At 39.3% G+C, this 16,914-nt stretch overlaps 1 protein-coding gene across 1 annotated transcript in view; it reads left to right on the top strand.

The window, feature by feature from the left end:
- Positions 1-16,914, top strand: part of HCRTR2 (hypocretin receptor 2) — a gene marked incomplete at both ends in the record, with an annotated part of 33,451 nt that overhangs the window by 16,213 nt on the left and 324 nt on the right. Inside the window, 4 exons of the mRNA XM_082481798.1 lie at positions 7,645-7,760; positions 12,808-13,028; positions 14,394-14,515; positions 15,610-15,810. Coding sequence (XP_082337924.1) covers positions 7,645-7,760; positions 12,808-13,028; positions 14,394-14,515; positions 15,610-15,810 — 660 coding nt within the window. The remainder of the gene's footprint in view (positions 1-7,644; positions 7,761-12,807; positions 13,029-14,393; positions 14,516-15,609; positions 15,811-16,914) is intronic.

Below are 16,914 nucleotides of genomic sequence, written 5' to 3'. Positions count from 1 at the left end.
TCTTCTATTTTGTCTCCATTCACAGCTAGTGGTGTTAGCCACCCACCCGGGTGGTTAAGACTCAACTCTGGTGGGCTTTGGCATAACTCCAACGCTAATAGAGCGTATGAGTTACATGCTGTGACTCTGACACTGGGTATAATGACCACCAGTAATACCATTATTCACACACGGGAAAATTAAGCCAAGTTTGCCAAAACATATAACTAAAAGGTGCCTGTTTAATTGCCTTGAGTGAGATGAAAACACGATCAGGTTCTTTCCCAGAGCTCCCTCTGTAGAAGAAGATTCCAGTCCTGTGAACAATTAAGATAAACTACAACCAGATCACCTGTACTTAATTATCATGATAAATTAGTTAACTTGAACTGCTGGGGGCTCTTCCATGTGCTATATTGGAAGCTCCTGGCCTGCTAACAGCCTCTGCAGGGCCACTGGGCGATTAATGAGAAGACATTGGCTATCAGGTTCCTCATTCTTTATCTCCTTCATCCCAGTTAGTCCTCTGGGACAAGGCAGCGGGGCAGAGATGGCCGTTACCTGGCACTTATTGCAGACAAAGATGTGCTGAAAGTTTGTAGGTTAGCGGGCGGCTCTGTTAAGCTATGAGTACTGTCCTTGATGTTTCACTGGAGAGGACACCTCGGCTCTTACTTCTAGTGTTCTTTCTTTGTCTGTCAACAATTTTGTATCCATTCTGCTGCTGGACGCTGCAGTATTTGTGTGACTATTTTCTTTCATAGCATTCACGCCAAGTACAATTTCTGTCCACTCATTTTGGCTGCAGGACTAATTATCCATGCCTTCATAACTTCAAGGTCAGGTCTGCAGCAAAGATTCTTTAATCAACCTAGGAAATGAAAATGATGTAGTTAATTAATTAGGGAGTCAGGAGAGCATTTCATCAGGGAACGCAATCTCAAAATTTCCAGATCTACATTGGCCACTTTTTGATTCCCAACAGGAAAGTGTTGCTTTTGAACTACAGAGTCCGTAGTAGCCTTGGAACTATTTCAAAGAGTGGCTCTCGTTCAGTGCTGTGCTGAAGTAGTTGCAGCCCACAGATGTGCCTGAGCTGAAGCACCCATTATACAAAAGAAAAAAAAAAAAAACTCCCGTGTGTTTGCAAGACTCTACTCCTATGGAGTGTATTTGTCCAAAATGAAATCCATTGATCTTTAGGTTACGCTGTGAGCCTTCACTTGGATGTTAGGAGAGGTAGAAAGGGGTATAACAAAGGCAAGTACTTGTGCATAGAATTAAGTTCTTTTTGTGTGTGGCTTCAGAAATGAAGTGCGAACACTCCAAAATGATTTTTTTTTATTTATATTAAGCATGAAATGAAAATATTTTTACATTAAAAATACATTAAAGTTTTCTGAAATGGGGAGCTTTTCATTCCACTGAAACATAACAATCCTATTTTTATCCTGATGCCTTTTTAATGAAGTATTCTTCTAATGATAATGCACCATCATTGCTAGTTATTCTGCTGGTGCATTTCAGCTATCCATAAAATAATCCTCTCCACTTTCTAATAATAGCTTATCGTAGTAACTTGAGAGAAGAGGCTTTGTAAGTGTTAAGTTACAAGTAGGTTGATCAAATCATGGAATTACTTAGTAAATATAGAGTTAACCATATCTTATCAATGAGGATAAAATATAATACGTACGACTTAACATCCCTTTCAGACTATGGAGAATAGAGTATCATGAGCTACAAGTAATTTCTATTCAGTTGAAAGGTCTAAGGACAATGAGTTGTGCCAAGGCATAGAAGATGCAGTTTTTATACTGAAAACCAGGGTTTGAAATCACAAAGGCTCCCAAACACAACAACAGAAGAACATGGGTGACAGGGCGGCAGTTTGAAAAGACTGGCGAGCCTTAAGGCCAAAATGAGGAATAAAGAGCTAGTATTTTCAAAGAAAATAGTTCTATGTTTTTAATTTTTTTTTTTTGTCTTTTTTGACTATGGGAATATTGAGGGTCAACGAAAGCTAACTATGAGGAAGGTGCACCTGGGGAGGAATAACCCCATGCAGCAGTACAGGTTCGGGGCTGACCTCCTGGAGAGTAGCTCTGTAGAAAGAGACCTGGGAGTCCTGGTGGACAACAGGATGACCATGAGCCAGCAATGTGCCCTTGTGGCCAAGAGGGCCAATGGCATCCTGGGGTGCATCAAGAAGAGTGTGGCCAGCAGGTCGAGGGAGGTCATCCTCCCCCTCTACTCTGCCCTGGTGCGGCTGCATCTGGAGTACTGCGTCCAGTTCTGGGCTCCCCAGCTCAAGAAGGACAGGGAACCGCTGGAGAGGGTGCAGCATAGGGCTACCAAGATGATTAGGGGACTGGAACACCTCTCTTATGAAGAAAGACTGAGGGAATTGGGTCTCTTTAGTCTGGAAAAAGGACAGTTGAGGGGGGACCTCTTCCATGCTTATAGATACTTAAAGGGTGGGTGCCAGGAGGATGGGGCCAGGCTCTTTTCGGTGGTGCCCAGTGACAGGACAGGAGGTAATGGGCACAAACTTGAGTATAGGAAGTTCCACCTAAACATGAGGAGGAACTTCTTTACCTTGAGGGTGGTAGAGCACTGGAACAGGCTGCCCAGGGAGGTGGTGGAGTCTCCATCTCTGGAGACATTCAAAACCCGCCTGGACGTGTTCCTGTGCAACCTGCTCTACGGTGTCCCTGCTCTGGCAGGGGGGTTGGACTAGATGATCTCTAGAGGTTCCTTCCAACCCTATGATTCTATGATTCTATGAAGGTGAAGTAGAAAGAAATTCATGTTCCTGCAAATAAGCTGTATTTGCAAACAGAAAGTGGAGTTGTAGATACTGTACACACTCAAGAGACCCTGAGCAAATCCTATAGGAAAGTCAACTTAGAAGAAAGGGATTGTATTTGGGTGCTTACTGCTTTATTTAGAAGCACATATAATTTATGCTATCGGAAATTAAGCTATGTCTGATGAAATCTTTGCAGAGCATCAGGTACACCATATGTCCCAAGGATACTAAACTGTGAATTGTCAAGGTTGGGACTGCAAAAAGGGGGTGCTTAATGACACTTTTTGGAAGTCTATGCTGATTCTGGGAATTCAGGGCCACTGAAACATGAGGTGCTATGGAGAACCAACAGGAAGCCATGTCCAGGAAAATGTCAGAGATGCCAAAGCAGGAGACGGTACCGTCCCCAGGTTTAGGTCCAGCTGCTGAAATCCATACAAGTCTGATGAGTGTCTGGAGGGAAGGTCTGATCAACACTGTGACACTTGGGCTCCTTAATGGTGAACAAATAGTGGCCACCCTGACTAACAAGATTTCAAGCATGCTGTTGGAGAGCTGCCAGCGACTGCAAGTGGAGCAATAGTTCAGCCTAAAACGGGGCTCAATTTCTTTTTAATTGCTTCTGGCATTCCTGAATATAAAATTCATTGCCAATTCTAGGCCGAGGGATTTTCATTTAGAGTACTGTCTAATAACAATATTTTATTTGGGAATGCAGAAGGATCCAACATGTGACCTATGCAGACTCACTTAAGGAGCCAGTGTTGGCAACAGTTCTGTAATAGTCTGTAATTGCTATGTGCTGAATTTGATGATAAAGTGCCAAAACAAAAGAAACGTATATTAAAATGAGTTCACCATGTGTTCAAGTCTGCCAAACACATTCTCTTAGAGCTGTTTGTGAAAAGAGTGTTAGCCAAAGTGCATTAGCCAACCCCTTTGCAAATGATAAAAAGAACATGGAGATAATCCTTTCCCAAAACTACACGGTTGAATGGAAACAACGGGAAGACTTTGTATTCCATTTCCTCTTAGACTACTCATAAAATAGTACAAAACCATATTGTCTTAATTCTGGAAAATAAGTATCTGGAAATTGCATTATACATCCTGTTTATCGAAGTGTTCAGAATTTAAGGAAAAAAATGTGGGACATTTCAATGCAGAAAGAAGTCAGAATATTGCTAATACTAAAATTATGCTTGGTGTTACCATGAATTGATAACCCAAGCATAATACATCAGGTTTGAGAATGTAATTTTAGTATTAGCAAACTGTAAGTACTCTGACATACAAACATAGTTTGGAAAGGATTGTGTTGTGTGGTTGAATTTTCTCTGCTATGGGCACCTACTTCCTAATATCTCTATTTATTAAGCTTTATTCTAAAAATATACCCTTTTACCCGCATTTCTTCTTCATATTGGTAACTCCAAAACCTCATAGGTATCTTCCCAGGGAGCCTGGGAACTCTCTGCTGATGCTGCACGAACTTGATAGTCTTGTTGGTTTTCCCTATTCTAAGGGAAGCTGTCAAGAGTACCAATTTCATTATGCACCAATGGCTTAAGGGAAGATTTCATTTGCTATACATATCAAAACCTTTTGAGTCCGTGTTGTCTTCAGTTTGTATACATATGTATATGTATACGCGCATGTATATATGTATTTACACAAATATAGTAAAATTCCGGCAAAAATCCAGAAACTGTGGTTTCAGTCCTCTACCTCCTTGCTTCACTGAACAACAGCCTGGGACTGGAACACAGCGCTGAGAAGGAAACTTTAGAAAAGTTTAAAATTTAACAACCCCTGCAGCAGGCAGAAGAAGGCTTGTTTTTGCACACTGATCCTTTATGAGGTGGAATAATCGTACTGTATGACTGGTGCTGAGTAGGAACACCGATCCCACCCCTGTCCAATCCCTGTGACCACCCCTTTGCTTTTTGTCCCCTTCCTTCTTTTCAGTAAAACAGCAGCCAGTGACTTGAGAATCATTAATTTGTTCTTAAAGAGACGGTTACTCCAGCTATCTCCCTCTACCCCAAAGCCATAGAAGGCAAAGACATTTTTCTTCTCTTCTGCTTGGCAGTAAGAGGTTCAGCAGTCCCAGGCAGGCAGCTGATATATCACCAGGACCACAAACTGATTGATGTTCTCATTCAAGGAGACCTGGAACTCACCCGCTTGATAAATGAAGGGTGTCCCAAACCAGCCCTTCTTCCTTCTTGTTGCTGTGATTGTCAAACAGCTTTAAAGCTTTTCTTTGGCTTGAGAGGCTAAACAGAGTCATGCTTCTTAGCGAGAAGTTCTACAAAGGGTTTTGCCCTGGGAGGAGGAGGGACAGGTTTCCTTTGATGTTTAGCAGCTGGCACTTTCCAGGTGGCTAAACTTCAAAGGCAAGTGTTAGGATCTTCCTCCAACCTGGTCCGTCGGTTCTTTGTAGATAGCTAGGCTCATTTAATGTTTCGCTTTACTTGGAATGCTAAATTGGAAGCCATAAACTCCAGATGGCCTTTTAAATATGTACTGTCCTTCTACCTGAAAGGGGCCTGGCTGCCTGCAGAGCATTGATGAGGCAGGTGGCACCTCCTTCTGAGCAGAAAGAATGTGCTTTCAGCTCTGACCTCCCATGATCCCAGTAAGTCACGTTACTCCAGTTTCTCCTTAATCTCTCCACCTGTGAAGCATGCGTGTCGGTATTTCCCTGTCTGAGCGGACTGCTGTGAGGCTGCTTTTTCTGAAATGCAAAACCAATTCTGAGATCATCAGTAAATATACAAACCCAGGTTATCACCATATACAAAAAAACTTGCCCCAAATGATCCGCCTCCCCCAGGGACACTGACAAGAGCAAGTAGCTGCAGCTGCTACTCAAGAGCTGCTAAGCTGATTTGTTACAGGATCTTAGAGCAAGAAAAGAGCCAAATGCTGCTCATGCTTACAAGTATCTAAAGGGTGGCTTGAAGGAGGATGGAGCCAGGCTCTTTTCAATGGTTCCAAGTGACAGGACGAGGGGCAATGGGCACAAGTTAGAACACAGGAAGTTCTGTTCAAATACACGGAAACAGTTCTTTACAGTGAGGGTGACAGAGCACTGGCACAGGCTGCCCAGGGAGGTTGTGGAGTCCCCTTCTCTGGAGAGTTTCAAGACCCGCCTGGATGCAGTCCTGAGTAATGTGCTCTGGCAATCCTGCTTTGGCAGGGGAGTTGGACTAGATGATCTCTAGAGGTCCCTTCCAACTCTGAAAACTCCGTGATTCCGTGATCTGAATTTTTTGAAGCCAAATCCATCAAAGATGTCAAATATCAATGGCGATGTCTCTATTGCCTTTGCTAGCAGTGAACATGGGCTAGATTTTGCCATAACAAGTTTCTATTTCAGTGATACTGAAGTTTTTCTGACTGGTGAACCTGCTGGCTCTTTGAGGCCCAACACTGAGTGTGACATTACAGGAGTTTGGGTTTGAGGGCGAGCCTGGAGTTAACGTGATGGTGTACCCCTCCCTACTATGAGAGTTATGGACCATGTCTGTGTATCTTTGTCTAATCAACCTCCCGGGGACCCTCCTGGCATGCAAAGGGACCTCTTGTTTGATAGGGTCCACAATCTCAGTCACTTTAAGAGGCAGGAAGTAAGTTTGACTCACTAAAGTTTTGATCTCATGCAACTCTTTTTTGCTTTCTTTTTTTTTAATTAAAACTAAATGCAGAGTTTTGGTTGCAGATCTCACCATCCTGAAATGTTGGAAAATTCAGGAAATTAACATAAACATTCCTTCTTTACTCTAGCCCATAATGCAATGCTTAGGATAACTGTACAATCTAACTGCTCATATAATGCACAGTTTTGCTTCTGCTGTGTATTGTCACTCTACATAATGTTCATTCCTTTTCTGAGGCCATCCACAGATGTTAAGCTGTAATTGTTATCAATATTTGGTACTACCAAACTACATTTGATGTTACAAAAGTGAAAGCAAGTTTTCAAGGTGCCCATTGCACATTCCGCTATAATCTAACGATGAAGGTTATGACACCACACTCTTAAAAACACAGTACACTCACAACACTTGTAAGATGTTTGTCTCTAAGCAAATAACACTCATAAATTGTCTTTTGAAAAGAGATACACAAGAAACTAGAACGCAATGGTACCAAACTCATTATTGTTAAAGCTGAATCAAAAATAATCTTGGAAATTTCCTAAGTTTAGAGAACTTGACTGAATTAATTCTATTTTTTTTTACTGTAATAGTAAAAATAAATCACTGAGTCTACCTTTAAGACACATTTATTCTGCCACCAAAAAGTGATTTAAGATATGTCCATCTTTCCTCCCATGAGCATCCTGTGTGCTATAGTCTACATTCTTTGTTTTTCTGTGAGAGACTGTGCAATTTACTCTGGGATGGATAGTAGCCTTTGCAGAATTAAAACTAAAGACAGTTACACAAACTGTTAAATACATAAAAGAAGAGGTATGTTGAATAATTGGTTAGCTATTGCTTGATAATGGAATGTTTTATCTTTCACTGATTTAATAAAAGCAAAACTTCTTAAGACTTTGTACCTAAACCAATAATGTGATATGAAAGCAATAACATGGTATGAAAGCAATAACATGATATAAGAGATAAAAGATGCTTGAAGTGAAAACATGTTTATAATAGAAACTGAATGTATATACAGGTGATCAAAAAATCAATCCTGATCATTATTGGATAAATCTTCTGTTATAACCTATTATGTTTGAAAAACACATGCATATCTATATAAAATATTTGATTTAAAGTGATTTTGAAGTGTATGTATATTTAAATGCACTTTTCCCATTTGAATTCTCTTTCCAGCTGAAGTTTACCCAAAAATGTATCACACGTGCTTTTTTCTGGTGACATACATGGCACCACTGTGTCTTATGGTGTTGGCCTATTTGCAGATATTTCGAAAGCTGTGGTGTCGCCAGGTAAGTTGCTTAGACTAGCTCTATTTATTTGCTGTTGTGACTATGCGCAGATTCCTATGTACTGCCGCCTTCTCTATATGCTCCGTGTTGTCACTTGGGACTTGGATAGCTACATCCATCACTGCTACTGCTACCAGGTTCAGTGGCACTGCTGGCTTGCAGCCACCTTGGATAGGCACTGAGATGCATTAAAAAATGAAGGCAGTCAGGCTGAATGTAAACTACTTCTCACGTCTATGAAGGGCTTAAGGGGAGAGAGAGAAAAAGGCAAGAGAAAGACTGATTATAGGCAGAAGAAAGATCTGTCCCACTGAATCTGAAATGCTTACCAAAATACCTTAGGTGACCTTATTTATACTGCTAAAGTCTCCCGTAGCAGTCGAAAGTTAGGATTGACCTTCTCATTTTTTCAGTAGGCTGCACAATTTTTTATTTTTCTTTTTCATGCTACAAAGTCTCAGGTTCGTAGCAGGTCCAATCTGAACAAAAGTTAGACTAGAAAGTCCAGCTATCAGAACTGTGATACTGGAATTGCCTGATGTGAAGCTGACTGTTATCACCAACATTTGATGTGAATTAGTGACAAATAATTGACATGATTTCTAATGTGAACATCTGTTTTTTTCAAGCTTCAAATTAAAAGTACAGGAAAGAAAAGAAAAGAAAGATACTAAACAAACAAAACAAAAACCAAGCAAGCTCATAAAGAACATTTGAACTGAAGTGGTAAAAATGATGTGAATTTTTTCAAGAACATTTTCCCCCTCCAAAAATTTGAAGCGGTGTCAGCTTGAGAATCATATTCTGGATGTGAGCTGTAATCTGTCACACATCAGTCTACAGTTCTCTCTGCTGTCTTCTGCTTTGTCTAGAATTTATCTATGGCTGTAGTTCCCCACCACCCCCTGCCCTGCCATTCTCTAAAGGACAATAAACTCATCCTGTTGAAGACACGATGCAAGATATTCCCTCTCCTGTCTTCTCAAATGGCTCTAACGATGGCTGACATTTCCGTCAAGATATGGGCATGAATCATTTCTCTCTCCCCATTGTGTCTGATAACATCCAAATTTGAGGCTGTCCTGGCCAGGGCATAATATCTGCCACATCAGGAGCATTTTCCACACAGTTCAAATTCATCCATCAGAGAAATCACAAGTAGACTTTAGATTTCTGAATATATATATATATATATATATGTGCGTTAAAAGTAAAAATCAAACATTACACTGACAAAATGTATCTCTTGCTAAAATATAGGAAAAAACAAATGTGCTGTAAGGCATTTTGTTATTATCCGTTCGTCATAATAGCGATTATTCTCACATCTAATCATATTAGGCTAAACCCGAGTTGCTGTTTATTTTTAAATTATTATTTTTGCTTTTAATTTTTTACATTTATAAGACTAAATAATAGTTTGAAGGCAAAATTTAATCTTTACGATTTGAGGGGACTGTTCACCAGAACAAAGGCTTTGCTTGGTTAGTTTTGAAATTAAGTTCAATCTAACATAGCTCTAAGATATTCTGCATTGCTGAATAGTTATCTGTCCTGCAGCAACCAATGACCTTATCACCATATTCCTTCTTAACCTTCTCTTCTGTACCCTCTTTACCTAGTCTCTCAAACTGCCAATTAAGTTAATGTAAAGCAATTGTTCTTAACCTGCATGTAGCTCGAAAATGCTGGTTCAGATTCAGAACAGTAGCTGAATGACTGGAAACTAACCTATTTTGTTGGTTTTTTTCCCCCGAATTGTATTAGCTGGCCTAGTTCTTCTTCACAATATTTCTTGTCCTTATACATCTTACATACTGACAAGGTTAGGATGGTCCTTTTTTTTTTTTTTTTTCCAGTGGCAAAAAGGCAAATACTGCTACAGGCTTAGTGCTATCAGTGATGCAAAATTACAGATGTCTCTTTTCCTAGCATAGATGATAGCACTATGTATAAGAGGCTGCACTAAGTGAAATTAATACCACTGCGCATCTATTATCAACTGTGACTCGGCTGCAGACTTCAGGCATTTTTTTGAAGTGCAACAGGTGTGCCATAATCAGTCATGCAGAGCAAATGAATGCAGTGTTCTTAAATGTATTATTTGATAGTAGTTTCATTTAAGAAACCATGCTGTTTACCAGACCTTCAGTAAAATGGAGTGTGTTGTGCATGCAAATTTTCAGATCACTAAAGGTAAGACAGATTTACAAGCTATCCTTAACATACTCTGTGCAATAGCTCTTAAAATTGCGGATTGTGTCTTTCAAGCAATCTTTGAATTAGTGATTCATCTTTGTAAAGACAAGAACAATCATGCCACAAATACCAGGGATTTTGAGTAATTAATTTTAATTATTAGTAAGGAAGCAGTGACTAAGAAGGCTATGTTCTCTTGTGGTTTTTAAGTAGATTAAAAGTAATTTCTGAACAAATAAATAGGACTGAATGGACTTATGATAAAAGTGTTGGTACATAATTTGTATTATCAAGTTCCATACTGTATACTTCGATTTACTGACATCCCAATACATTGACACTAAAGCCTACTCATATTAATAGCTAGGAACCCTGCCTGCTTTTATTTTGGCAGCTGAAATATACCCTTCCAATCTTTGCAAGCTGTTATTATATTTGGAGATATTTTCTCTGCTTATAAACCCCTTGATAATAATTTGAGGGATAGAAGAAAAGTGCATAAAAAAATAACTAGGCAACTTTTAGTACCTGTTTGGACATAGCTAGTGGGCTTTTAGTGAATTATTATTGGAATTACACAAATTCTCCACCATTATCACTATTACTGATTGGTTACTGAAAAGCAAATATATGCATTATGCTGTCATGTGTGTACTTGTACATACATAATACACGTGTGTGCTTACATAAAGGTATATTTGTAAATATTTCTGTATACACACACGTGCTTCTGAAGTGTTATGCTCCTTAGGTGGTGCTGGTGCAGCAATGTGTCTGTGGGTATATAGCTCTTCCTTTTTTTTTTTTTTTCTGATAAAATTCCTGCTGTATTATTGCTTATTGGTGTAACAGTAGCAAAGCCCAGGTGTATGGCAGGTAAAGACTAAGGAAAATAGGGCTCTATAGAAAGGTTCTCAATAGAAACTCCTGAAGATTTAACAATTTAATATATGAGACTGTTCATTGTATACGGTCCCTACCTTTGATCACCTCTTGCTATTAAAGACTGCTTAAATACCAGAAAAGGCCCTTCTACCTGTGCCGACAGGTAAAAGCCATGTACAAAACCAGTCACATCTAACATTTCTGTAGAAACAGCCATTCACGATTTTGAGCCCAGACACTGTTTCTCTCCCTCTAAATTGCGTCTAGCCACCAAGAAACCCAGTCAAAGAATTCTTCAAGTGAATCTTTGGCTTGATCAGGAGGGAGAGGTTTGGCTGAGTTTCTCTGCTTCCGTCTCCATTATCTGATCAGTTCTTACTACAAATATGGTAGGTCAGGATGACTGAAAAGGAAGGAAAATCTTCTGTTTCAGTTAGATGAACAGAATCTCAAAACACCCCTGATAAACCCAAATCAGCCTTAGATAGTGTATTGTCTCAGTAGTGAACGGCAGACACATTGCAGCGTGACAGCCCGCAGCTAAGTCAGGTAAATCCCTCGCAATGGGACAGATGTGTCCAGGTATGAAACTGATACTGCTGATTTCAGCTGAATGAGTGGGAATCCTCAGTAGAAGTGCAACATTTTTGGGGTGGGTTTTTTTTTTTGCTTTATGTCCATAGAGACATTAGTGAAAAAGAAATGTTATAACATATCTCCTGTTCTGCTTCAATGAGTTCCTGTACATTACAACACAACTTTGCCAAAACATTCCAATAGCTGTAAATCAGGTTTGATGGTGCACATAAATGCTAAATTAAGGGCTTGCCTGTGCAAGGAAGCTATTCACAAAAAAAAAACGTGATAGCTATTATAGAACAACTCTGCATGTGCAGGCTTTTATTTGAGAACAACTATTTCCATTTTAGCGTACTTTTTTTCTGAAATAAATATCCAAATTTTCATTCTCTTCTGGTCAGTTTGTGTGGATAAATCCTAATTTTTAAAATGTTATAGTAGACAATCTGAATTCTGCAGATATTTTTAAACAGGAATTATTTTGCACTCATGAGACTAGTTACCCCACAGATAACTGCACTACGCATGAGTAGATCTATAATTCTACCCAAAAGGTTTTTGCAATGTATAACATTGAAAATATTATACATGTCAATGTAATAGAGTTCTCTGAGAAAGCCCTTGCCATCTGTAGTCTTTCACATTTGGCTGCAGGCAGGAAATAATTTTGAAGAACTGAAGCAGAATTGCTTTATTTGGCTTGGCTTATGGGAGGGCCCAGAAAACAAAACATGAGGTGTTTTTTTTTTAATAACATGGTGCTACATCTACCCGTTGTAAGGTGTCCTTGGCTAACCTAATTCTTTCTGTGCCTTGGCACTCTCCCCTGATTCCCCTCCATTCATCACTATGTGATTCAGTTTTGAAGAGCTTTGCGGGGAGATCCACTCTTCAGCTGTGATTTCTTTAGCTGCTTCATAGTCATCTAGATTTCATATTTGGAAGTTTTATGGCACTTAAAAGTATGTAGGCTTTAAATCTTTGTTTTCCAACGCTGAAAAGCTGTTTAGTGTCTTAAATTAGTAGCATATGAACTACTCTGCCATAAAAGAAAACATTTAATGTAGAACTTTATAGCAACATAATTGCAGTAGTAGGGTTGGTAAGTGTGATAGTCTGAAGAGACAAGCAAGGCAAGGTATATGGGAAGTAAAGGCAATTTTAATACATCAGTTGATATATTTGGGTAAACCACAAATTTTTATGCAGTCCTTCAAGTGTGTCTGAAATTGGGTTTGTTTCTTACAGCTACATCAATTAATTTAATTAGAAAACCTTCTTCTCCCTGCAAGCTTATACTGTGCATGTCAACATGTCTGTTTTTCTTGTTATAGCTACCCACAGTGCTAGTTTTTCAAAGTGCCCCTTGTTTTGTCTTTTTTAGATCCCAGGAACTTCTTCTGTTGTTCAGAAAAAGTGGAAGCCTCTGCAGTCCTCAGCACAGCCCCGAGGGCTGGGACAATCAACAAAGTCAAAGATTAGCGCTGTGGCAGCTGAAATAAAACAGATTCGTGCAAGAAGGAAAACAGCGCGTATGCTAATGGTCGTCCTCCTGGTTTTTGCACTTTGCTATCTACCAATTAGCATCCTCAATGTCTTGAAAAGGTAAAGTTTATCCCAAAACGTAAACAGTTGGTAAAGCTTTCTGTCTAAAAACAATCCTCTGTATGAGACTCTTATTCCGGCAGATACTTTTGAAGGATAAACTTACTTATTCCACAATAAAGAAACGGAAAATAAGCGTACGGTTGCAATAAAAAATATATCTAACCTACCCACAGTACTGAGACTGAGGGCCAGATTGTAGAACCCTTATTAGCGAGCTCTTCCTCATGAAAATAATCTAGCCTATCCCCTCATTAAAACCTGTCATTTACACAGGATTACAGCTTGTTTGCCGTAAATGCATCTGTAGAAGTGCATTTACCTAAAGCAGCAGCTGAAGGCTAGCGGGAGAGTGTCGTGTTGTGAATTGGCCCCCAGGACTGTGACATGCTGGGTTCAAACCCAAGCCCCATTTTGAGACCTTAGCCTAACCCTTTGGTGTGCTTACGAAGCTCTGTTTTACTTTTTTACCATTTTCTCTCCTGTTCATTCGAGACATAATTTTTTACGCTCTGCTTTTTGTGCAATGCCTGACAGGCTAAGGCTTTGCTGTAGTCAAATCTCACGAGGCTTCTGGAATACCATATAGACATATAGACATATAGCAGAAGATTTGAATATCCTCAAAACTAACCGGCCTTTTATTGGTGCTTGAGGAACATTTCAGGTTGTAAGGAATATTTTCAAGGTGGTATGTGACGGCTTAAATACATCCCACTCAATTCTGGCACTCTGCTGAGGCCTAATTTAAGTACTTTTCATCCTCGAGGCCCTTGGTGGGCGATGGGGAGAGAAAGAAGTATTTCCAGAAGGCAGTTCAGGCCAGCTGTGATCTGAACCACAGAGGAACTACACAGGCTGCCTCAGCTACAATAGCAGAGTAGGCCTGTAGTTAGATTTTCATTTAAATGGCAAAAGTTAGGTGTAAGGAATCCGGGCAAAAGAGATTTCTCTGGAGGACAGAAGCTGCTACTGTGCCCTCAGGTTTTGGGCCAGGTCAGTGCCTTTCTAACTCCAGAACCACCGTTTATTGGAGAGTGAGCCTAAAGCTGGGAACCTCGATGACTTGAATAGGTCCAAAGCAACTTTTCCCATCTTTTTTTGGCTTATCTGACACCAGATGGCTTTGGTTACTTAGAGAAAAGTTATGCATATGCACCATTGCAAAGTAAAGTACTGATGGTCTCTGGGAGACTGAGGGATGGGGAGGACTTTATTTGCTCAAGAAAGCAAGCACTGTTGAATCAGCTATTCTGTGATACTGCAGATAGGTCATCAGAGATAAAATTAGGCTGCAAGTTGCCAAATCTTTTTATACGATTTCTAATTTTGCCATCTTTCAGGTTTGCTTTTCTTTTTCCGTAGGGTTTTTGGAATGTTTAATCACGCTGATGACAGAGAAACTGTATACGCCTGGTTCACATTCTCACATTGGCTTGTATATGCAAACAGTGCAGCCAATCCTATTATTTATAACTTCCTCAGTGGTAAGTTACAGTTACCCAGAATTCAAGTTTAGTGTATAGTTTGAACGTAATGAGCCATAGCAAATAAGATTAATGACTGTCTAACATCAGCCCAGCTCCTCCGGTGGGAGTTAGATCCTCTTCTTGGAACAAGATGCCTTATGTATCCCATTGCCTTCAGGCTATCTACCTATAACTAAACTGCAGAGCACCAGGGCCTGAGTCCAAGTGCTTGAATTTGTCCGTACCATTAATTTGATAGAGAAGTCCCTGGCATGACTTTGGTCTGAAACAATTACCGTTCCCCGAAACACTCCCCGGATACTGGCTGGGAGGTAGCACGGGCCAGGGGCTGTCCCCAGTTGGCATTTTATATGCAGGTGTTGGGTTTTGGAGGCTGTGAGTCTTTAACAACACTTACATGACCAGATTGCGCCAACTACGTTCAAAGGCAAAGAACCAGCCAGGATGCTGTTTACTTACTAGTATAGATTTATCTTAGTTTGTATTTGTCTTGTTTGGCTGTGCACAGCAGAATCTGGACCTAAGCTGTTGATATGACAGCTAAATTCAGAGAGGCAAAAGTCTACTGATCCTCACTACACATTTCCCCACTGTAGTTATTTTTGTGGTGTGTAATGTGAGGATGGTTTGAACAACTTACTCTGAGCCCCAAAAGCAGCCTAATGGGCTGTCAAACACTTTGAATCTTCTTTTAAAATGTATTCAAGATGAAATACAAATTAAGCATGCCCTTCATTTCACATATCAAGTAATAATTCAGTCATTTACACCTATGATTCGTCAATTACTTATTTTTATTAGATATGTTATTAATCAACAGACTATTCATGACATGATTTCATAAATCATTCTAGTTTGTCCATTCCATCAAGCCAAGAATAATTTAAGTTTCATACCATACCTCACATATCTTCTTACAGAGGTTATATTTTTTCAATCTTTCTCCAAGATGTTGAAATTGTGATTTTCTGCTTCTGCATTAGAAAAACATCTGGGTGTTTTGGGTTAATTTTGCTTTAAATAGCTGCTCTTCTCTAATCTATAAAGTTTGTTGAAACAATTTTTTCATAAGTCTTTTTTGTGGTTGACAGGGAAATTTAGAGAAGAATTTAAAGCAGCATTTTCTTGTTGCATCTTTGGCATTCGCAGTCACCATGATGAGCGGCTCACCAGAGGTCGTGCCAGTACAGAGAGTCGGAAATCCTTGACCACCCAGATCAGCAATTTTGATAACATTTCAAAACTTTCAGAACATGTTGTATTGACCAACATAAACACACTTCAAGCCAATGGTACTGCACCATTTACCCACTGGTAGTATATTTGTCTCTATGTCTTTTGAATCTGTGGAAGTAAAATTTAATTGTGCATAGAACAATATTTGAATCTGAGCACAATGCAATGAGAGAAGGGTATTTACAATTAAGAACTGACTGTAAGAAAAGTAACTTACAAGAAATTTTATAGAATATTCTACAACTTTGGTAATATATTGATGAACTAAAATTTCATCTCACTTATTTCAAAAGTTGAGGTGCAGTTGGGGAGAGGGTAAGGTAATCATATATAAGTATTTTCTTTGGATCCCTACATCCTTCAGACTCCTAAGTAAATAAAGAACAGGTACTTGAAAGTATGAAAATTATTTTCCCTGGAGTTACGATGTTTTTATAAACAGCTATATTCTACTCAGAGCTAATTCTCTGAAGTTGTGCTCTATTTTATAACAAATATTATAACCAAAATTAGGTGTACAGGTTGAAGTACGTGAATGTCCTTGACTATTTCAAATTATCTGCTTACCATGCATTCTGGTATGAGTTGGGCTGATGAAATAAGAAATTCACATTAATTTCTTTTCTCACATTTTCTGTTCTGTTTCCTGTTGAGTGGGTTATTGTGTGTATTCAGGAGCAGCTGGGAAGCCGCTTTTGATTTTTCTCCAGTACAGGTTGATAAACAAATGAACACATTCTTAAATGAAAGGCAGAAGTTGTTCAAGCTTTCTCAATTCTGGGTAAAAAATGAAATGATTGTGCAATTCCCCAGCTTTGTGAATAGATGCAAAATGACATATAATTTTTTATTTGATATTTCTCATTACATTATATGTTATATCCCGGCAGGACGTTGCAAGGGACTGCAAGCACAGGATTCATCCCTCCTGTCCTACGGGTGTGAACATTGGTTGTCTAGAAGTTATCTCAGACACTGTAGGCTAGGACTAGATAAACTACATATTGATAACAGAGAAATTGGTATGTCTAGGGACAGCTAATCTGTTCCTAAAATATATATCTAAAATGAATTAAATAAATTTCCTCTGAAGAAGTCTGTTCTTTTCACTTACTATAGAAAGAATGGTTTCTTTTCCTGAGTTCAGCTTGCTCTTCTCT

The sequence above is a fragment of the Vanellus vanellus genome (assembly GCF_965231255.1).
Source record: "Vanellus vanellus genome assembly, chromosome: 3".
NCBI lineage: Eukaryota > Metazoa > Chordata > Aves > Charadriiformes > Charadriidae > Vanellus > Vanellus vanellus.
This window is presented reverse-complemented; position numbering and strand designations above follow the sequence as displayed.